The sequence below is a fragment of the Aquarana catesbeiana genome, linkage group LG04 (assembly GCF_042186555.1).
Source record: "Aquarana catesbeiana isolate 2022-GZ linkage group LG04, ASM4218655v1, whole genome shotgun sequence".
Taxonomy (NCBI): domain Eukaryota; kingdom Metazoa; phylum Chordata; class Amphibia; order Anura; family Ranidae; genus Aquarana; species Aquarana catesbeiana.
The window spans coordinates 201,810,862-201,833,482 of NC_133327.1; the positions used below are offsets into that span (position 1 = coordinate 201,810,862).

The 22,621-nt window shown below is 42.9% G+C and overlaps 1 protein-coding gene across 2 annotated transcripts in view; it reads left to right on the forward strand.

Moving 5' to 3' along the window:
* SMC4 (structural maintenance of chromosomes 4) overlaps nucleotides 1-22,621 on the forward strand; it is a 108,574-nt gene that overhangs the window by 84,247 nt on the left and 1,706 nt on the right. For both annotated transcript variants that reach the window (XM_073626113.1, XM_073626114.1), the window contains 7 exons: nucleotides 1,562-1,688; nucleotides 6,969-7,158; nucleotides 10,072-10,216; nucleotides 11,967-12,140; nucleotides 12,565-12,747; nucleotides 19,614-19,846; nucleotides 19,984-20,167. In XM_073626113.1, coding sequence (XP_073482214.1) covers nucleotides 1,562-1,688; nucleotides 6,969-7,158; nucleotides 10,072-10,216; nucleotides 11,967-12,140; nucleotides 12,565-12,747; nucleotides 19,614-19,846; nucleotides 19,984-20,167 — 1,236 coding nt within the window. The remainder of the gene's footprint in view (nucleotides 1-1,561; nucleotides 1,689-6,968; nucleotides 7,159-10,071; nucleotides 10,217-11,966; nucleotides 12,141-12,564; nucleotides 12,748-19,613; nucleotides 19,847-19,983; nucleotides 20,168-22,621) is intronic.

A 22,621-nucleotide genomic window follows, 5' to 3' on the forward strand; every position in this document is an offset into this window, starting at 1 on the left:
TTTCAGAGTGCTATGGCACAGATTAATTCACTTCCCTGGTCCCTATAGTTCCTCTCACCCCTGGGCCCCTTACTCCAGTCCTTGTAAACTCTGTAAGCTAGCCTATACTCTTCCCCTATTTTGTGATTACACCTTACATTGGTACTCTGGCTATTGGTGTTTTTTTCTTGAAAAATGTTGAGCACAATGGTTAGCGGTGCACCGAAATGCAAATTTTGGACCTTAACTGAACATTCGGAATGCACTTGGCCGAAAAACGAAAAAAAAAAAAGTATATATAATTGTATTCGACTTTTTGAAGTGCTTTTGCGCAATAAACAAAAAAGCTTAAGAAAAATGCATCCCTTTAACCACTTGCTTACTGGGCACTTAACCCCCCCCCCCCCCCCCCCGCTTTCCAGACCAATTTTCAGCTTTCAGCGCTGACGCACTTTAAATGACAATTGCGCAGTCATACAACACTGTACCCAAATGGAATTTTTATCATTTTTTTCCCCCACAAATAGAGCTTTCTTTTGGTGGTATTTGATCACCTCTGCATTTTTTATTTATTTATTTTTTTTTTTTAAAAATGGAAAAAAAATTAATTTTATATATTTTGTTATAAAAAATTTAAAACAGGTAATTTTTCTCCTTCGTTGATGTACGCTGATGAGGCGGCAGTGATGGGTGGCAGTGATGGGCGGCAATAATGGGCACTATCAGTTACACTGATAGGCAGCACTGCTAGGTGGCACTGATTGGCACTACTTGTGGGCACTGATAGGTGGCACTACTTGTGGGCACTGATAGGTGGCACTTTGGGCACTGTTATGTGGATACACATGAGGCAGATGTGCCTCTTCCACTTCGGGACCGATGTCCCTCGCATCCGAGCCGGAGATCAGCTTTTTTTTTCTACTCGGGCTGTCAGCGTGAGTAGAAAAAAAAGCCAATTACCGATCTTTTGTTTACATCATGTGATCAGCTGTCATTGGCTGACAGCTGATCACATGGTAAGGGGCTGGGACCGGCCCCTTACTTGGATCAGTGATCACCCGAGTCTTAGTGACTCGGTGATCACAGCACGCGCCCTACAGGGCGCGTGCTCAGGGGAGGCCGTCATATGACGGCCTCCCAGGAATTCAGGTCCGCGATGTGGCAGTCATTCAGCCATAGCGCGGATGTCAAGTGGTTAAATGTTAAGTGGTATGTTTTCACTGTCCTTTGTACTTCCATTGTAGTGCAACAGACCTCCCCATTGAAATGCATTGAAAACGCTGCAAAAACACATCCGTGTTGCCTTTTTGATGTGGATTTTGAGTCACATGACCATTGAAAATTGCGGCAAAATCGCATGCATTTTCAATGGCCATTATTGGCACTTTTTTTTTTTTTTTATTATCGGCAAAACTCTGATAATTTTCGGCAGCCGATATATGGATGCCACCCTAATAATGGTCGAGCAATTTCAGCTGTAACCTGGTAATACAGACTTTAATATATTGCTCTTCTACTCATTTTTCAAATCTTGCATGTGAGTATTTCTAGAAGTTATTGATTTTTCTTTTATTTTTTTTAGAGCCTTTCTGAGCAAGAAATACACCTGAAAGCTCAAGTGAAGGAGTTGGAGGTCAATGTTGCTGCTACTGCACCTGACAAGAATCAACAAAAACAGATGGAAAAAAATGTGGAAATGTGTAAAAAAGGTATGTGCTTCTGTAGTATAGAAATCATTATCATCGTTCTTTTAACTTTTAAAGTCCTTTTCTTTTTTTCCTTTTAAAAATAAGAAACTTATTATATTCTTATCAGCTCTGTGCATCTGTGCAGTGGTTTTGTACAGAGCAGCCCAGATCCTTCTCTTCTCAGGGTTCATTGTCGGAGCTCCTGGCCTCTCCCTTGTGTTGAGTGCCCCCACAGCAAGCAGCTTGCTATGGGGCACCTGAGCCGCAGCTGTGTCTCCATTCAGACATGGAGCCGTGGTTCGGCCCTGCCCCCCCCCCCCTCCCCCTTTCTCATTGGCTGTCTGACTTTGACAGCAGCAAATCAGGAGGAAGAGTCCAGGACAGCTGAGGCACTCGTGCACATTGCTGATCGAGATGGGGTTCAGGTAAGTATTGAGGGGCTGCTGCACCCAGAAGGCTTTTTATCTTAAAGCGGAGTTCTCGCAATAAATTTTTTTTTTTTTTATCCTAGTATTATTTTGAACGTAATTTAAATAAGAGTATACAATGTTCTTAACAGATTCTTCAATGACATATAAGCCTTACTGTAATATTGGAATCCTCAGTTTGTGGCCGTTTCCATTATTAATGTGGGCATGTGAAGCCCAATCGCGTTCACTTCCTGGAGTATGCATGGAGAGGTGCATGCTGGGTAACCAGCATGCACCTTTCGATCTCGCGCATGCGCGATTCAACGGCGGCCTCAGCACCGATTGTAACGTTGCCATAACAGTCTGCTACGGAGGAAGGTCCGCAACGTTGTTATGACAACAAAAGGCTTTCTTCCCTTTTTAAAAATGGCGCTGTGGTCCACCTTAAATCGCATCATTTCCTGTCAGGAAATAACGTGATTTTAGAGCACATTACTGCCCACAGGCTCCTGGGAAATGATGTGTCATGCGAGGGAGAAAGTCTCGAGGAGCTCCGCAGTCCAGGAAGTGGCAGATTAGGAGGACCACATAGCAACAAGGCGTTTAAGGTAAGTATAAAAAAAAAAAATTTCCTCCAAATGTTTGTTTATAGGTTTAAAGGAAAGCATTTTTTAGGGTGGAACTCCTCTTTAATGCAAATTAAAAAAGCCAGGAAAAAGCTGCTATACCCCCCTGCATCATTCCAAGTATGGTTTTACAGTAATGTCACATCAGCAGTATTATGAATCTTTTTAATACTGTTCACATTTTCAAAATTGCACACTGCAAACTTACTGTAGCTACTGAGCACTATACTTTTAATGTGAAGGGCTTGTTCACACAATCTCTATTTAGCTGCACTGATCCGAAAAGTTCAACACGGTCTCAATGCAAGGATATATAGAAAACAATTGTTTTCTATGTGCCTTGTTTACACTACAATGCTGGAGGTCGGGGTGCGTTGTGTAAAAATGCAGACGTGCTACATTTTTATGCACATCACAATCGTCATGTGACACCACCTATGCAAGCCAGTGTTTGGCCAGCTGGTTGAGTGAAGGAGATAAGAGATGCTGCACAGTTGCATGGCATGTCGGAGCTGGCGGCTCAGTTCCCCCCTACTTGGTGGACTTTCGGTGACAATACATGTGGGCCGAGTAACAGAGAATTAGCTTAATGGACATCCGCAGCATGGGAACAGTAATGTACCTCCCACATGCATGTTGAATACATGCTTATAACAGGAAGCTCACTGCCCCAGTCCGCTCACACATAGCATGCAACTTATCAATCTTAGAGTCAATTTATACTATCACCTTGCTGGTATTTTGACTTATCATGGTAAACATCTCAGCAATGATACAGGTGCATTGTTTTTCCAGAGGAACTTTTCCTGCAGTTGTCAAGCACAATTAATAAGTACATTCTGTCTGAATACCAGGATTTGAATTACCAACAATAAGCTTCATGCAAAAAGCTCCTGCCATTTCAGTTTACACTAGCTGGCTCCCCCCTATTCCCTTTCTGCTCCCCTTCCCTGGGGCCACACACAGATGCTATGCCTTTTCCTACTGAGACTTCAATATCTTTATTGTCACTTACTAGTGTGTTGCATAACATTCAGACAGATCTTTTTTTGTTATGTTTATGATTTGATGGCTGACAACTTTACATTTTGCCATTTCTTGCCTTATTGATAAATTATATTTTTTAGATACTCTAGTATGATCCATTTGTTACCATTGTAACTGTTTCCCTGGTACTCTATACCAGGTCATGTTGTGCTTATGTATTTTTGGCTATGGTAACCACACCCTACACAGTGAGTGATCGTTCCATTAGAGTGGATTCATTTTTGATACACCCATTCTTTTTGTTTAGTTTACTTTTTTTGCAGCTCAACTAATTACACTGCATGTCACTGTGGCATAAACATGAGTGAAGTATCATTTTCTATTTTATTAGAGATACTTTTAAAGCATTGTCAATTTCTATGTATTGTACATTCACATCAGTCCCTGCACTGAAGGAGCTTACAGTCTAAGGTCCTCGTATTCATACATACTAAGGTCAATTTGGAGAGGAGCCAAATAACCTACCAGCATGTCTTTGTAGTGTGGGTGAAAACTGGAGTACCCAGAAGAAACCCATGCAGACTCCAGGCAGGTAATATCATGGGTGGGATTTGAACAGACGACCGTAGTGCTGCTAGGCAGAAGTGCTTATCACAGTGCTACCCAGTTTTTTGACATTTCATAATGTAAGGGGGAAAAAAAAAAAAAAAAAAAAGAGTAGACCATGCATTATAAGATTACTTTGCACTGCCTCTACGCTTTTTTTTTTTTGGTATGTGCTGGTTTACATGAATCCATTGCAGAATTGTTACAAAGGTGCAGCACAATTTACTCCAATATGGAGGAAGTCATGTTTACCCCCACTTGCATTATCACAGACACTGCAGTAGTTTTTCTTAGTTTTACTTAGTTGCAACAATAGCAACACGGTGGCAAGTAAGAAGCAAACAAATCTCTTAACACGTGTTACCAACAATGAAACTGTCACATGGGTTTTCGTACATTTGATGTAAGGCATCTGCCTACATCCAGACTCAGACAGCCAGAAATTTGTCCTAATTCCCTTTTTTGATTCAACCCCAGTTTGTGAATAGGCTCTTGGGAGTCAAGGCAGCAGCACTGTTTTGCTGGGAAATAAATCAACGTATGCATGTGTAGTGGTTAAGAGAGGGATGGAGAAAAAGGGGATGCTGAGGGACAGTGTTGTCAGCCTAAACAGGCAGTTAGGAGCACACTGGATTTCTGGCAGATCGGTAATTTTCCTTTTTTTATAGGGTTAAAAACAGAACTAGTATCCTTCAATCTCTAATGGTCCTTTAGCAAAGTGTAATTTCTTCAATGTTGTTACATGAAAAGATATAATAAAATATTTACAAAAATGTAAGGAGTGTACTAACTCTTGTGAGATTGTGTGTGTATGTGTATATATATTATACACAGTATCTCAGAAAAGTGAGTACACCCTGAAGTGAAAATGCCCAAATTGGGACTAAAGTGTCAATATTTTGACTCCTCCATAAAAACTTCACAGAGCTGGTGGATGTTAGAGACCTTGCGCTCCTCCAACTTCCGTTTTAAGGATGCCCCACAGGTGCTCAATAGGGTTTAGGTCTGGAGACATGCTTGGCCAGTCCATCACCTTTACCCTCAGTTTCTTTAGCAAGGCAGTGGTCGTCTTGGAGGTGTGTTTGGGGTCATTATCATGTTAGAATACTGCCCTGCGGCCCAGTCTCCGAAGGGAGGGGATAATGCTCTGCTTCAGTTTGTCACAGTACATGTTGGCATTCATGGTTCCCTCAATGAACTGTAGCTCTGCAGTTCCAGCATTCATACAGCCCCAGACCATGACACTCCCACCACCATAATTGACTGTAGGCAGGACACACTTGTCTTTGTACTCCTCACCTGGTTGCTGCCACACACACTTGACACCATCTGAACCAAAGAAGTTTATCTTGGTCTCATCTGACCACAGGACATGGTTCCAGTAATCCATGTCCTTAGTCTGCTTGTCTTCAGCAAACTGTTTGTGGGCTTTCTTGTGCATCATATTTAGAAGAGGTTTCCTTCTGGGATGACAGCCATGCAGACCAATTTGATGCAGTGAGCGGCGTATGGTCTGAGCACTGACAGGCCGACCCCCCACCCCTTCAACCTCTGCAGCAATGCTGGAAGCACTCATAAATCTATTTCCTAAATCCAACCTTTGGATATGACGTTGAGCACGTGCACTCAACAATTCTTTTTTTCAGATCCTCAGAGTTCTTTGTCATGAGATACCATGTTGAACTTCCAGTGACCAGCATGATAAAGTGAGAGCAATTACACCAAATTTAACACACCTGCTCCCTATTCAAACTTGAGACCCTGTAACACTAACAAGTCACATGACACCGGGGAGGGAAAATGGCTATTTGGGCCCAATTTGGACATTTTCACTTAGGGGTGTACTCACTTTTGTTGCCAGCAGTTTAGACATTAATGGCTGTGTGTTGAATTCTTTTGAGGGAACAGCAAATATACACTGTTATACAAGCTGTACGCTCACTACTTTACATTGCAGCAAAGTGTAATTTCTTCAGTGTTGTCACATGAAAAGATAGAATAAAATATTTACAGAAAATGTGAGGGGTGTACGCACTTTTGTGAAATACTGTATATATAATTTCTATCCCAGGTGCAGCAGTAAGACACTTAAATCTGTCCAAACAAGAGTCTAGTAAACATCCCTGGTATGTTTGACTCACAAAATCATAAATTATAATATAACTATAAAAAAAATAATAAAATGAATTTCCCCACTATTCAGAAAGAACAGAATATAATATAAAATGCAGGGCACTGGACAAAGCACTAGGGACAAAAGGGATGTAAAATGATTTGATACAGTAATGTAATCTGTAAAATGGTACTGTATGTGTTATGAATTTTGTACTTTTTGAATTTGGCTCCGCCCCGTGTGACACGGCGCTCGCAGGGAACGGAGCACGGCACACAGAGGCATTGGGCATAGGACACAATGGGGGGACATGGCAGGATCCTGAGGAAAAGGCAAGTAACCTGCACCAGGATCCTACAATGCAATCCCAAGTGTGGCTCGGGGTTACCGCTAATGGTATTGAAATTTAACCCCAAGCCACACTCTGGGAAAACCGCCAGGGAGGTTAAGTAATGCTATCTTGGTTTTTCCTGTGTGCTACTGGAGTGCATTTTAGTCAGATGACTGTAAAGAAAATCTTTTTTTTTTTTTTTTTTTGTTTACAATTGTTTTAATTAAGAATTTGAAAAGGCTGCAGAAAAAGCTGGAAAAATTGAAGCAGAAGTAAAAAGGCTTCATAATCTCATAGTTGACATTAACAATCACAAGTTGAAAGCCCAACAAGACAAGCTTGATAAGATCAACAAGGAGATTGATGATTGTGCATCTTCCATAACAAAAGCTCAAGTTTCCATCAAGACGGCTGATAGGTATGTAAAAAGGCCACATGAGTACACAAGATATGATCTTTTTTTCTTCTTTTAGCATTGTATTACAGCTACATGGACATTAAAGCTGGGCACACACGGGCCGAATGTCAGAAAACAACGGCCGGTAAAAAAAAAACACAGCCAACGTTCGGCCCATGTGTATGTCGGTCTGTCCAACAGAAGCTGGCCGTGCATGTTTGAAAACCAGCATCTGACCGACTCCCGATCATCCCTCTCTGCCATTGGCAGAGTGTGCTAATTGGAGTTTTCTGGCGTGGGGGCCTCCCCCTGTCAGAACATAACAGCTCAGCGGGGGGTGATTGCTGAACAACCCTTGAATGGTTAGTACAGCGGCTGCGACGGGAGCTGAAAGTTGTTTTTTTTTTTCTTTTTTTTTCTTTTTTTTTTTTTTTTAATTTTTCGATCAATTCGTGGGGTTGAATGGAAAAGAAAAACGAATAGTGTGTACCCGGCTTAACTCAGATTCCATCCCTACATGTTGTGCCTGCTTCGTTTTGGTCAATTGATTTGCCTTAAACTGGATCTTTAGTATAAAACAGTTTGTCCCTCTCAACATCTATTTCTTTTTTCACCAATTCTTTATGAATGTTCATCAGTGTAAAAGGTATACAAATCATTTGATATCCAGAAGATATGGGATCCATTGCCAAGACAATACATGGAAAAGAACAACTAATGAATCCAGTTAACAATATCTATTGGAAAGTATTCAAACACTTAACATAACTAAAACATTCCACGTAAAGTCACTGATACCTCGGTACTATTGTGTCTTCAGTTAAATATACTTTAACAATTGCAAGTGAGGGGTGGGGGGGGGGGTGTCTATAGGATAAGAGGGTAGAGAGGTCCAGATAGAAAAGCAGGGAGAAGGAAGACTAGGATAATAAAAGATAGGGGGGAAGGTACCAGAGAAGGGGTGTAAAGGAAGTTTACAAAAAAAAGGTGGGGGGGGGGGGTCTGCTCCCCCCTCTATAAGGTCAAGAAATCCATTGCAAGCGACTCAAAAAGATGATCCTTATGAAGCCTCCAACAGTTCCTTATATTCAGACGTATATAAGCACTCGTCCCAATAAAACCCATGTCTGAAATTTTTCACAAGAGCCTTTTTCAGTCATCTCATAAATGTTATTTTATCCAGCTGCATGGCATTGTAGGGTATCCACTGTTGTTTCCATGAGTCTGGTGTACAGCTTGGTGCTGCGTTGATTACGTCTGGCAATATTGAGTGTTAATAAGATGAGCTAGGGAAGTTATGATGCAACAGGAAGAAGACGGGGTCTAATGGAAGCTCATGGTCTGTAAATTTCTGGGCAATGCACCGTACTTCAGAGCAGAATGTGCAGTTTCACAGGACCCAAAAACGTATGGTATGTCCCCTTTGACATCACCACACTTTCAACATAATTCTGAACTCTGTGGGAACATTCTTTGTAGTCTGTGTGGTGTGCACTACCATCTCTTTAGCATTTTAAATGGTGTTTAAAACAGGTGGAGGTTTTGGACATGAATAGGAGTGTTTTTTGTCTGTTCTTCTAATTTGAAGATCATGTTCTCATTTAGATATACACCTCAACCCCTTTTTCAAACCATCCTTGCCCCTATGTAATAAAAAAATAAAAATGTAAATCGTGCCACTTTTGGCCACAGTGATTTATTTTTTGTTTTTTTCATATGGTATCGAATGAGTGTGTTTCTGACCCACAGGCAGAGGTCACCAATCGGCACATCTGTCTGAACTTTTTTGTTATTTCCACACCTTGCTGCTTTACAGCCAGGTTCCCACTGTGCATGCGCAGCTCATGCTGCGTTTTGTGACTGGTCCTGCAGCCTTCTGGGACCTGTGAAGTGTCCCAGAAGAAGGCTGCTGGCAATTGGGGTGGGGTGAACTTCCGTTTGGATCGCCTTCAGTGTTTTCAATATTCACTGGCATTTTTGTTAGTCTAGTCTTTGTCTAGCCTGCAGGTGTCACTGCAGTTCCTCATGACAAAGCACAGGTTGTAGACAATGGATTATTTGTTTCTATATTTAGTTACAGTAAATTAAAATTTGAGTGCTGTAGGTTACTGCAACTTCCTTGTAGCATTTTAACTATCAATATAAGCTAGGGTAGGGTTGCAAACAAAGTCTTTTACGATATAATATTCTAAAATAGTGCAACAAATTTGAAACCATTTGTGATTTGTAATTTATCTTGCATTTATTGATGGACACAGCTTTTCTTATCTTGACTGTGGGGTTTATACCCACCTACAGGATTAGGACACTAGGCAAAAAAAACTCAGCACTGCCTATTGGCAATCCTAGCTAGTATAACCCCCCCCCCCCTCTGTTACAGGAAGCTCAGTTATTTCTGTCTAGTGTTTCAAGAGTAAGGACCTAGTTCCTTGCTGGGACTTTTGCTTCCATAGCTTTTTGTTTTTCTCTTTTTTCCTTTTTTTTTTTTTTTTCTCACCTATCATTGAGGCACTGCTTTGGAATGTCGCTACGGTCAAGATTAAGAAGAGCTGTGTCCGTCAATGAACGCAAGAGAAAACAGGATTTTTGCTACTCACTGTAAAATCCCTTTCTCTGGGTTGACGGACACAGCACCCGTCCCTTTTGGTTGTTTTCCTTGTACTGCTTTGTGACTAACTGACATTACTATAGCTTCCTAAAATCCTATTATTGAGCTTCCTAAAATCCTGTTTTTTTTTTTTTTTTTTGTTTTGTTTTGTTTTTTTTTTTAGTACACATTACAACTTGGCAGAAAACTCTTTCTGCATATGTTACACGATTTTATGGGTTGACACAAATGTTTACATTATTTGCTTTGTAAATATACAGATAAAGGTGGGCTACTTAGTTTTTTGTTTCTTTTTAGAGAATGTTCTGATTTTTTTCACCTTGTAGAAACCTCAAGAAGGCAGAGGAGTCTTCTGTTCGCACTGAAAAGGAGATTGTTGACAATGACAAGTCCATAGAAGAATTGTCTGAACAATTAAAACAACTGGAAGAAAAGGCAGCTGCAGTTATGAATGAATGCAAAGAAGCAGAGGTATATTGATTAGTGTTAATTTATAATTGCAGCTTAAGCAATGACTTGGTTTAAATCCCCCATTGCAGCACATGCTCAAACTCAGAAAATCACAATGGTGTTTCTTGTTTTTCATTGTGTATATGGTGCTAGTGCCCTCAAGAGGATAAGGGATTCATATTGCCATAGAGGGAAGCTATTTACTATATAAGCCAGCCTTTTTCAACCAGGGTGTCTTCAGGGGTGCCTTGGCAAAATGCCTAAAAATTGCCCCAAATTTGTACACAAGCCAGTGGGTGGATCTAGCCTGCCTTTTTAGTTACAGAAAGCCACATGTTTTCATTGTGCACTAGCTGCTGGTTTCCTAACAACCAGTGACATCAGTTGACGACCAGAAAGTCTGGTGCCTACATAGCATCCATGTTTGCCCTCCTGTGTCAGCACTGGGGTCACATTAGCTGAGTGAGGGAGAGAAACTTAGGAAGAAGAGAAACCTTGGAATACTAGTCAGTGCCAGTGTGTGAATGTGTATTTGCTTTAGAAGGATAAATCGCCTCTAACGTAGTGTGTCCTATGTGTGTGAATGCTGTTGCGTTATGAAAAACCTAATTTAGTTTATTACATTTTAGAATGGGGTGCCTCAAGAATGTGCAAAATTTTAAAGGGTGCCTTGACTGAAAAAAGGTTGACAAACGCTGCTCGAAGCTAAAGGATAGCAAGGCCACCCATACTAAAAAATCTCAACATGATTCTGTGTTAGATACAGCTTGTGATATATTTTATAAGACCCCTTATACTGTCTTCTCGAAATGTAAATGATGGATTTGCGATTTAAGGGGTGTTAATTCATATGTTGCTTTTGAATTTGACATTCAACCACTTGCCTACTGGGCACTTTTACCCCCTTTCTGCCGAGGCCAAATTCCAAATTTCAGCACTATCACACTTGGAATGACAATTGCACAGGTCATGCAACGCTGTGCCCATTTGACATTTTTATCATTTTTTTTCACACATAAAGCTTTCTTTTGGTGGTATTTAATTACAACTGGGTTTTTTTTTTTTTTTTTTTTTTTTTTTGATAAACCAACAGAACCCAAAAAAATGTTCATAATTTTATTATAAAATTTTGCAAACAGGTAATTTTTCTCCTTCACTAATTTGCGCTGACAGGTGGCGCTCATGGGCGCTGACGGGCGGCACTCATGGGTGCCGCTGACTGGCAGCACTGATGAAGCGGCGCTAATGGGCACCAGTAGGCGCCACTGATTGGACTGCACTGATTATGTCCCTAATGCAAGCCAGTTACTGGCGCTCTCCTCGCCTTACACTGTGAGCGTAAGGAAAGAAAAGCCAATAACAGGCTTGTGTTTACATCCTGTGATCAAATGGTAAAGGACTAATGTGATTGGCCCTTTACCCCGATCTGTGATCAGCTGAGTCAGAAGGTAGGATATCGCGATCACGGTAGGACATCCTTCCAGTATTGGAAGGCGGCTACAGCGCGGGCGGCAATCTGTTAAACAGCGTAGTTGGTTTTTTAATTATCATCAGTTGGTATTTTTTGTTCTTAGGCCTTGTGATCCTTTAGCCAAGAAGTCTTTTCTTTGCATGTGTATTTTGTTTATGTAATCCTATTGCTCCAATATCTTCAGGAGTGAGGGCTTTTAACTTTTCTTAAGTTCCTTCTTTGCATATGCTGCTGAAAATAACATTGTCAGTAATACTATATATACCTACACACACGTGTTTTTTGTTTTCTGTTGATTAGGGTTCACTTCCCGATATTCAAGAAAAGCACAAAGGTTTGCTACAAGAAATTAAATCAATTCAGGAACAAGAACATGCCCTTCAAAAAGATTCCCTGAACATCAGGCTTAAAATTGAGCAAATTGATAGCAGCGTGGCCGAACATCAATCCAAAATAAAACATTGGCAAAAAGAGGTAAGATTTTTGTTGACTTTTTAGGTCCATTTTGTGGTTTTTGTGCATTGTGTAAAGCCTAGTACACACAGGCAGAATGTCGGGGGGCATCAGCCGGTTCAATAGAAAACGGCCGGCACTCGAGTCGTGTACTAGATTCGAAGGGACATGACCGAAAAAGGTCTGCTGATCAGCATTCTCAGGCAATGGCTATCAGCGCAGACCGGATTGTTCTGGCGGGGGGCACCCTTGTCAGAACGTAATAGAACAGGGGAGAACGCTGTACTAACATCGGATGGTTAGTACAGCGGCTCCTTCTTTGCTGTCAGGCCTTTTTTTTTTTTTCCATTCAGCCCTGCTGGGTTGAATGAGAAAAAAAAAATACTAGTGCGTACTAGGCTTAAATGTTTTCACATTGGTTTATCTCATGTCCTTTATCTTTTAGATATCCAAACTTACTCTTCATAAAATAGAAGACAATCCTGAAGCGGTCCTCTCCACGCTGACCCAAGAAGAGCTAGATGCAATAAAGAACCCTCGACAGATAGAAGAAAAAATTGCACTGTTGGAAGCTGAGAGTCGAAATTTGAAGCCGAATCTTGGCGCTATTGCGGCATACAAACAGAAAGTAAGTTTTTAAGCAATGTCAGATTAAACATTAATCAGCATTTTAGTTGTACTTGCTTGTGCTTGTTTTTCATAACCAATTAAATTGCTAATATTCATGGACCAAAATTGTTATCCTACATGTAGTGACCACACAAAAAGTAAGGGGAAATCTTCCCACTGGGTATACAGAAAGCAATGCCCAACAGTTTCTTACCTAACTACATCCAAATTAGGTTTTTACCTGTTTTTGTACATCCCTGCTTTCCCCCTGCAGGTTTATATTTCCCTACAGCGCTGTTCCTTCCAAGATCGCTGGGTGGCTCTGCAGAGCCTCTTTCTGAAATCTTATGAACCTGTACCTGCCTGTGTATGCCACAGCTTGCATTCAGTTAATTAGAAATGCAGATGGGCTTTCTATTGAAGTGAATGGAAACTGGAATGCTGTTTAAGTCTGACAAATTACAACAGAACAGAGCTGTGCAGCATTGGGCAGTCAACACAGTTAAGAACTAGGAGGAGCATGGTTGTAAGAGAGAATATATACTTGAGGTCCTGAGGTAGAGCAGGAGGTGACAAAAAAAGAATAAATGTATTGTTTTATTGTCCATTGAGGCACACAGCAAGTCATACTATCCTGTTACAGCCACCTACATGAGACAGGACACACTGGCAGGCAACCCCTCCCTAGCATTCCTCAGTGTTTGTTGCTAGTGTTTTAGGAGGATGGGTGTCTTCTTCTTTTTTTTTTTTTTTTTTTCTTCTGCTTAAGCTGGTCTCTATATAACAGCTATCTGGATCGGCTTTCCTCAGCCTAGCTTAAGAGTGCCTTACTCCAGATCCCAGCGAAAGAAGGGTCATGCTGAGGCGACTGCATGCTAACCTCTCCTAAGTGGAGTGTTTCATGCTCCACGCTCTTTCCTATCATTCAGTTCCGAGGAAGCATCTCCCTTCTGCTTTCCAAAGAGCCATGTGGAACTCTCATTTCCAGTCTATTATTTCTGCCCTTGCCCAGTGACTTTGGTCAACTTAGGCTTCCGACCCTCACTGGCTACCTGTTGTCTGGGTTTTGTTATTACCCGAGGCCTCGCCTCATGCCCTGAGCCAAGTTGTAACATGTCTGTACCTAAACACAGAGGGGATGGTCCCACTGCAGTGAGTAACCTCAGCTTGCACTGTTAATTATTCTGGGAACATTTACTCTGTATCTTCTGAGAGCACTGACATCTGGATTCCTGCTCCCCTATAGTTATATGGTCTACATCACCAAGTCCCCTGCTTTATCTTCAGGGGCCTCTTCTGCAGTCACACGAGACTGTGGTCACATTCACCCAATTCTTTGCAGGTCTGTAAACGTTGTAAGTGTGCCCCTTACCCTGCAGAATCTGTTTCACTAGTTGTTGTGACTATCTGACTCAGATTCAGGGTCCCCTTGGTCTCTCTGAGTTGGGTTTTGAGAAATCAGTCTCCTGCCAGGGCTGAACTGGAACAAAAATGTGGCCCTGGACTACATCCAGACTGGCCCAGGGCACAACACAGGCTACAGTGCACATCAGGGCACAGTACAGAGCCCAGCACATCAGGACATAGCACATCAGCATACAGGGCACATCAGGGCACGACACATCAGGGTACAGTGCACAGCACATCAGGGTACAGCAGATCAGGGTACAGGACACAGCACATCAGCGTACAGGGCACATCAGGGTACAGAGCCCAGCACATCAGGGTACAGAGCCCAGCACATCAGGGTACAGAGCCCAGCACATCAGGGTACAGAGCCCAGCACATCAGGGTACAGAGCCCAGCACATCAGGGTACAGAGCCCAGCACATCAGGGTACAGAGCCCAGCACATCAGGGTACAGAGCCCAGCACATCAGGGTACAGAGCCCAGCACATCAGGGTACAGAGCCCAGCACATCAGGGTACAGAGCCCAGCACATCAGGGTACAGAGCCCAGCACATCAGGGTACAGAGCCCAGCACATCAGGGTACAGAGCCCAGCACATCAGGGTACAGAGCCCAGCACATCAGGGTACAGAGCCCAGCACATCAGGGTACAGAGCCCAGCACATCAGGGTACAGAGCCCAGCACATCAGGGTACAGAGCCCAGCACATCAGGGTACAGAGCCCAGCACATCAGGGTACAGAGCCCAGCACATCAGGGTACAGAGCCCAGCACATCAGGGTACAGAGCCCAGCACATCAGGGTACAGAGCCCAGCACATCAGGGTACAGAGCCCAGCACATCAGGGTACAGAGCCCAGCACATCAGGGTACAGAGCCCAGCACATCAGGGTACAGAGCCCAGCACATCAGGGTACAGAGCCCAGCACATCAGGGTACAGAGCCCAGCACATCAGGGTACAGAGCCCAGCACATCAGGGTACAGAGCCCAGCACATCAGGGTACAGAGCCCAGCACATCAGGGTACAGAGCCCAGCACATCAGGGTACAGAGCCCAGCACATCAGGGTACAGAGCCCAGCACATCAGCGTTCAGGGCACGACACATTAGGGTACAACACATCAGGGCACAGTACATCGGGGCACATGGCACATCGGGGCACATCGGGGCACATCGGGACACATCGGGGCACATCGGGACACATCGGGGCACATCGGGGCACATGGCACATCGGGGCACATTGGGGCACATGGCACATCGGGACGCATGGCACATCGAGACGCATCGGGGCGCATGGCACATTGGGGCACATGGCACATCGGGACGCATGGCACATCGAGACGCATCGGGGCGCATGGCACATTGGGACACATTGGGGCACATGGCACATCGGGACGCATGGCACATCGAGACGCATCGGGGCGCATGGCACATTGGGACGCATGGCACATCGAGACGCATCGGGGCGCATGGCACATTGGGGCGCATGGCACATTGGGACGCATGGCACATCGAGACGCATCGGGGCGCATGGCACATTGGGACACATTGGGGCACATGGCACATTGGGACACATCGGGGCACATTGGGACACATTGGGGCACATTGGGGAACATCGGGGAACATTGGGGAACATCGGGGCACATTGGGGAACATCGGGGCACATTGGGGAACATCGGGGCACATTGGGGAACATCGGGGCACATTGGGGCACATGGCACATTGGGGCACATGGCACATTGGGGCACATGGCACATTGGGGCACATGGCACATTGGGGCACATCATGGCACATTGGGGCACATCATGGCACATTGGGGCACATCATGGCACATTGGGGCACATCATGGCACATTGGGGCACATCATGGCACATCGGGGCACATCATGGCACATTGGGGCACATCATGGCACATCGGGGCACATCGGGGCATATAGCACATCAGGGGGCACATCATCAGGGCACATGGCACATTATGGGATTGTTTACTAGCCTGGCCAGCATGCAGGAAGCGTCTCTCTGTAAGTTCTCTCTCTCATGTCATGCAGCGCTGCTCGCTCCCCGGCGGCCCCTCCTCTCTTCTCGTGTATCCCCATTGGCTTGTGACATCATCTCTGATAGACGAGAAGAGAGGAGGGGCTGCTGGGGAGCGAGCAGCGCTGCATGACATGAGAGAGAGAACTTGGAGAGACGCTGCCTGCGCTACTCTGCATACTGTGCTAAATCTCGATCTACCCGTCAGGTGCGATTGACGGGTGGATCTCCCCGGACCTCCGGGGCAATAGGAGGCTACTGAAACCGGCCGACTGAGCCATCGGCCCACCGGGAAACTCCTGGTAGTCCCGATGGCCAGTCCATCCCTGTCTCCTGCCATTACCTCAGATGTGCAGAGCGTTGTATCAGAGTCAGTCTCGGTGGATCATGAATTTAATCCTCTGGCTCCTGCAGACTACTCTTACAGCCCCTGGTCTGTACTGAGATACAGACCCTGAGTCACGGGACTGGAGGAAGTAACAATGAATGTCACCACATTTTTTTTTCTCCCTCCTTGCTGCAGAGACAGATCAGACTTTTATCTCTTTCATCCACAGATTACTGTGAATGAATGATGTTTTTGTGTAGTCAAAGCCATGCATAGCCGTGCCAAATTCAAATAAGGACAGGATGCTCCGGAGAACAGAACCGTTGGATTTTATAAATGGAGAAAGGGGGTAGGTTAGGGGGTGGTAAAATTTAAACCTGGTTAGAAAGATGGACTTTACTTTTACCAGGAAAACCACTAGACCAGTAGAGGGACTTCTTACCCTTAAGAGATTCTAGCTGTTTATAGTAGAATCCTCAACACCCAGTTCTTCTTGGCAGGCACTGCCCTTCACCCTCAAAAGCAACATAGGCTGCTCTAGGTAAACCCAAAACACAGGGCTCTACTTGCTCAGCGCAGAAGAGTGTCATGGTTCTGACAGTTTAAAGTAAGACTGAAGCAGTAACTGAATTGTAATGACTACAGTGTAACCTTTTCAAATTTGACACTAAAACTCAACCACTCGTAGTTTTAGTTTCAGGTGGATGACAAGGTGTTAAATCACACCACAGGTTGCACATTTTACTGCCATTCCACCTAGAGCCTTTATGTGGTACCCAGATACTTCCTGCTGCCCTTCTGTCACAAGGATTTGCTACAGGACAGTGTACACCGGGGTTGCTGCATTCTCTTTCTGGACACAAGACCCTATGTTCCGCACCCCACAGGAGTTAACCCTTAGAAGTAGCTATGGCCAAAACTAGGCAAACGGAAGCTATTGCAAACATCGCAGGCGAACATTCGCTCTTCTGAGGGCTCATACGATTCATATGACTTGGTGCCCCTTCCACAGGAGCAGGAACCGGCTCGAATACCGATCTCTGCATCTGATTCTAGCTCTCAGGCAGGCAATAGGCCAATTCGACAAAAACAGAATTTTTTTTGCATCTACCGCAATTCCTCGGATAAATAACAGCCTTAATACAGTCATTTTTGCCCACGGCTCAGGCGCTACACCTCTTCTACGTCCATTTCTCTACCTGAATGGGATCCTGATATGCCTTCCCTAGATGAGGCACACAGAAGGGAAAAATTAGGACATTGAGGCAGTATTGGAGGAAACTGGAAGATTTTACTTCCCCGGAATACCGCTATATTGCAGAAGGAGCTTCATACAACATGCTTGCTGAATTTGGAAAGGCTTGATACTACCATCTGAACCTTGGTATTCAGCTTGAGTCTCCTCTGTCGCCATACCCTGTTGGCTACAAAGAGATCTGCAAAATGCTTCAAAATGCTCTGTTCATGAACATATAGAATGTGTAGTCTATGGCGACTGGATCTCTCCAAATATCATTTTTACTGCTCCCAGAATCTTTGACGAACTCTATCCAGTGGAAAAAGTGTTGACACGTGGTCTATCCTTGTGGTTGAACCTGCCATCTCAGTCTTAAACCGCTCACTATACCAAATAAATATTTTCCTTCAAAGATTTTGCAGATAGAAAGTTTGAGACATTCTTAAAGTTGCTCAGAATGGCTCTAATCTCTGTTCACATATGCAGAATCTTGTGGCTAAATGCCTGGATAGCTGAAGCTGCCTGGAAAAAGTACCTCGTATGTATGCCTTTTTCAAGGAACTTCCTATCTTGGTATATTTCAGACCACCAGATTGGTGGGTATTTTCTAGGCATTTCTGCACAGGCCTGTCTGGTCGAGTTGTTAAACGTCACCACCTGGTCCACCAACAGGTGGTTGTCCATTCTCCTGCGGATGGAACCTTTGGCCGCACGGTTCTTGCACCGCCACTCCAAAGTTGGGTCTTTTTTACTGTTGCTGTTGGGCCTGTCGACGCAGTCCTGTTTGCTTAGTTGTTGCACACCCTTCTCATTCATTTCTTAGGGGCATAACGGGGTCTATGAATACTGTGCCTGTGTCCTTCACTGCACAATTCAGATGAGGAATTTACAGTTAAATAAAAAATTCCTGTGTACAGGATACAGGCCACCTTCCCTTCTTTTCCTTGGTTACTCTGCATTGCTAGCTACAAAACTGGGGACTCAGAGTTGGGGTAGAGTGATGAGGGAGGCAATTAGGAGTTTCATGTACTGAAAAGCTTTGCCTGTGTTCTCTACTTCAAGAAATTCATTTTACAGGTAAGCCCGCACCCCCCCCCTTAAACCACTTACATACACCAATGGTTTGAGATGCACACGGCCAGCATTATGGGTTTATTATAGATTTTCTGTGCAAGCAGGTATCGTCATTTTATGTTGTACCACAGTAAATGTAAATATCGCAATTGGGTGACATTTTACAGAGCTTAAAAGTTGAAGACTGATCGACCTTTACAGTGTTACAAGAACAGCATAGCGTGAAAGGAATTAAAACCTCATCAGAAAGTGTGACATATAGACTCCTCTGCATGGCAAATATCCACTAGGCTTTAAAACATGCATTTCTATTTTAAAAATTGTCTCTATTTGCCTTCCTTTATGAGATTGCAACAACTATGCTGTTAATGTGCCTTTAAAAGTATCTAACATGCATAAATACCAGTGAAATAATACATTAAAACTTTTAGATGGGTCACTCCATCCAAAGATATATTATAGATGGAATGCTAGTAGGCTACCCCCTTAAATTTCTAGGATTTCGGCAGCAAGATCCTCTAATGGAGTTACCAACTTTGTCCACTTCCATGCTTCTCTTGCTACCTTTTACATTAAGGAAATTTGTCCCACTCTCCCTAATAGATTTCATAAACAGCTGTTGCGAAGAGCTCCAGAGATTACAGGAATCGGTATTAGATTTGGTGTTAATGGCAGGCCACATTTTTATAGATTTTTCAAAAATCCTATTCATTCTTTGCTTTCGTGTACTGTATGTAAATGTAGTAGTTCAAGATATTTTTCAATTTTGAAAGCATACATTGATTTTTCCATTTCTTGGTGAATAGGAAGAGCTATACTTACAAAGAGTTGCAGAACTTGATGAAATTACCAATGAAAGAGATCGATTCAGACGAGCATATGAAGATCTTCGCAAGCAAAGACTTAATGAGTTCATGGCTGGATTTAATGTTATAACAAACAAGCTAAAAGAAAATTACCAGATGCTGACCCTAGGGGGAGATGCAGAGCTTGAATTGGTAGACAGCTTGGATCCGTTTTCAGAAGGCATCGTGTTTAGGTTGGTTTTACTTCTGTTCAATCAATGGATTATGTTCATTGTACCATTAATGTCTTTGTAAATTTATAATGAAGGTAAATAGGATTTTTTTTTTCTTAAATATCTTGAATGGAGTCTGTCTTCATATTTTACTGTAGTGTGAGACCACCAAAAAAAAGTTGGAAGAAGATCTTTAATTTGTCAGGAGGAGAGAAGACGCTAAGTTCTTTAGCTCTGGTGTTCGCTCTTCATCATTACAAGCCAACTCCTCTGTACTTCATGGATGAGATTGATGCAGCTCTAGACTTCAAAAATGTCTCCATTGTGGCATTCTATATTTATGTAAGTAGATGTTTGAGGTATTTGATAAATATATAGTATTTTTATAATGTGTGATTTGTTCCTTTAGACAAATCATATGCCGTTGGTGTAGTTGTCCTTTATCTATTGACTGATAAATGGATGGAGAGATATAGATAGAGATATCTCTATATCTCTATCTATTATTATATTATAAACCCCTACTGTGGTAGGGGAGAATTCTTATTGATTGAGTGCTACTGCCATCCACTGGGAGTACTTGCTCTTTTCTGCTATTCAGCGTCAAGGAGGTATTTCCCTGCTGTTGCTCCTGCTTTGCAAAGAGGCACACTAAACTCCAATCTTTGGTCTGTTCCTACTGCCTCTCCACAGTTGCTTTAAGGGAAAATGGGTTTGAAGGTGCTACAACGTTCTCACTCCAGTGGCTTTGGTTGCTGTCAACTGTCTGGGTTTTGTGAGTACTTGAGCATTGCCTTGTACACTGAGCTTAGAGTGTTGAAGTGCTTTATCACCACACGTTCTGATCATATCTGTATGTAGACAGAGCGGAGGGTCCCACTGCAACAGATGACTCCATCTTGCTCTCTCCTAATGTTTTGATGAAGTTTGTTTTGTGCCTTCCGAAGGCACTGAAGTTTGTAATCTGAAATCCTGCTACCTTGTGATTAGAGTCTACCTCATCAGAGTCCTCATGAGTTCCATCAGGTGAGGCCATCGAGTAGGGTTTACCACTTTCACCCAGTTCCTCACTGGTCCAGATCATAGAGGCCTTAAGTGTGCTCCTGATCCTTCCCCTGCAGACTTTTCTGCAGCCTTAGAAGCAGTTGGCCCTTAGTCGCAGTGACCGTTTGTAACGGATTCCGGGTCATCTCAGTTGCTCCCTAAAGAGTATCTTTGAAGAATCAGTCTTCTACTGTTGCCCAGAGTTAAGAGACCATTCATCTTTATGCATGATGTACTTCCCTGCATCAAAAGGATCAACCCTGTAGTCTCCAGTTTATGAGCTCTTCAGAGTTCCTACAGCTTCAAAGGCCTTCCCATTAGATCCGTTTTTCAAGGAATTCCTCTATGGAGATTAGAAGCACCCTGATGGGTTTTGGACACTCCCTAAACCCTTACTAGATTTTTTCCTGTTTTAGAAGGTTTTTGTTGAAATAGTGGTCTTAACCCACTCTGGATCTGCTAGTGACCCGGTCCCCCTTAACAGGAGAAACCTGAGTTTAGAGTGGAGCTGGTCTATTCACAACACAGTTCTTCTGCAGTGTGAAGGGATGTGTGCCTTTCCCCCAATCAGATTTCATACACTGTAACTGGAGTCTCTCCACCCTCTGTTCTGTGCTGCTGATAGATGAAGAAAGATTTTTAACATGGTCTGCACTTTTTAACCACTTAAGGACCAAAAGGATTTGCGCCTTAAAGACCAGAGCACTTTTTACAATTTGGCACTGTGCTTTAACTAGTAATTGTGCAGTCATGCGATGCTGTACCCAAACAAAATTTGCGTCCTTTTTTTTTTCCCACAAATAGAGCTTTCTTTTGGTGGTATTTGATCACCTCTGGTATTTTTATTTTTTGGGATATAAACGAAAAAAGACCGAAAATTTTGAAAAAAATTATATTTTCTACTTTTTGTTAAAAAAATACAATAAACTCAATTTAGAGTCATACATTTTGGCCAAAATTTATTCAGCCACATGTCTTGGGTAAAAAAAGTCAAGCGTATATTTATTGGTTTGCGCAAAAGTTATTCAAACTATGGTACATGGTTATGCTATCTTTACATTTCAGGGCCTCCAAAACTGTGATAGGTAGTGAAGTGAAAATCACTGTTTTACGCCCTTAGAAATCCTGAAGGCGGTGATTGGTTTTTGGGGTCCTGTATGTAGCTAGGCTCCCAAAAAGTCTCACATGTGGTATCCCCATACTCAGGAGAAGCAGAAGTATGTATTTTGAGGTGTAATTCCACATATACCCATGGCATATGTGAGCAATATATCATTTAGTGACAAAAATAAAAGAAAAATTTAAAAAATTGTAATTTTACCGAAACTTGTGGCAAAATATTCCATAGACTCAACATGCCTATCGCCAAATAACTTGGGGTGTCTACTTTCCAAAAAAGGGGTCATGGGGGGGGTTGAACTGTCCTGGCATTTTATGCACAACATTGGAAGCTTATGCCACACATCACCCACTCTTCTAACCACTTGAAATTTGTTGTTTTTTTTTTTTTGCTAGAAAATTACTTTGAACCCCAAACATATTTTTTTTAAAGCAAAGGCCCAATAGATTAAAATGGTGGATTGAAATTTTTCTTTTCTCACAGTATTTGCACAGCGATTTTTCAAACACAATTTTTTTGGGGGAAAAAAAAAAAACAAACACTTTTTTGAATTTTAATGCACTAAAATGCACTATGTTGCCCAAATGTTTGGTAAAATAGATGATCTTATGCAGAGTGCATAGATACCAAAC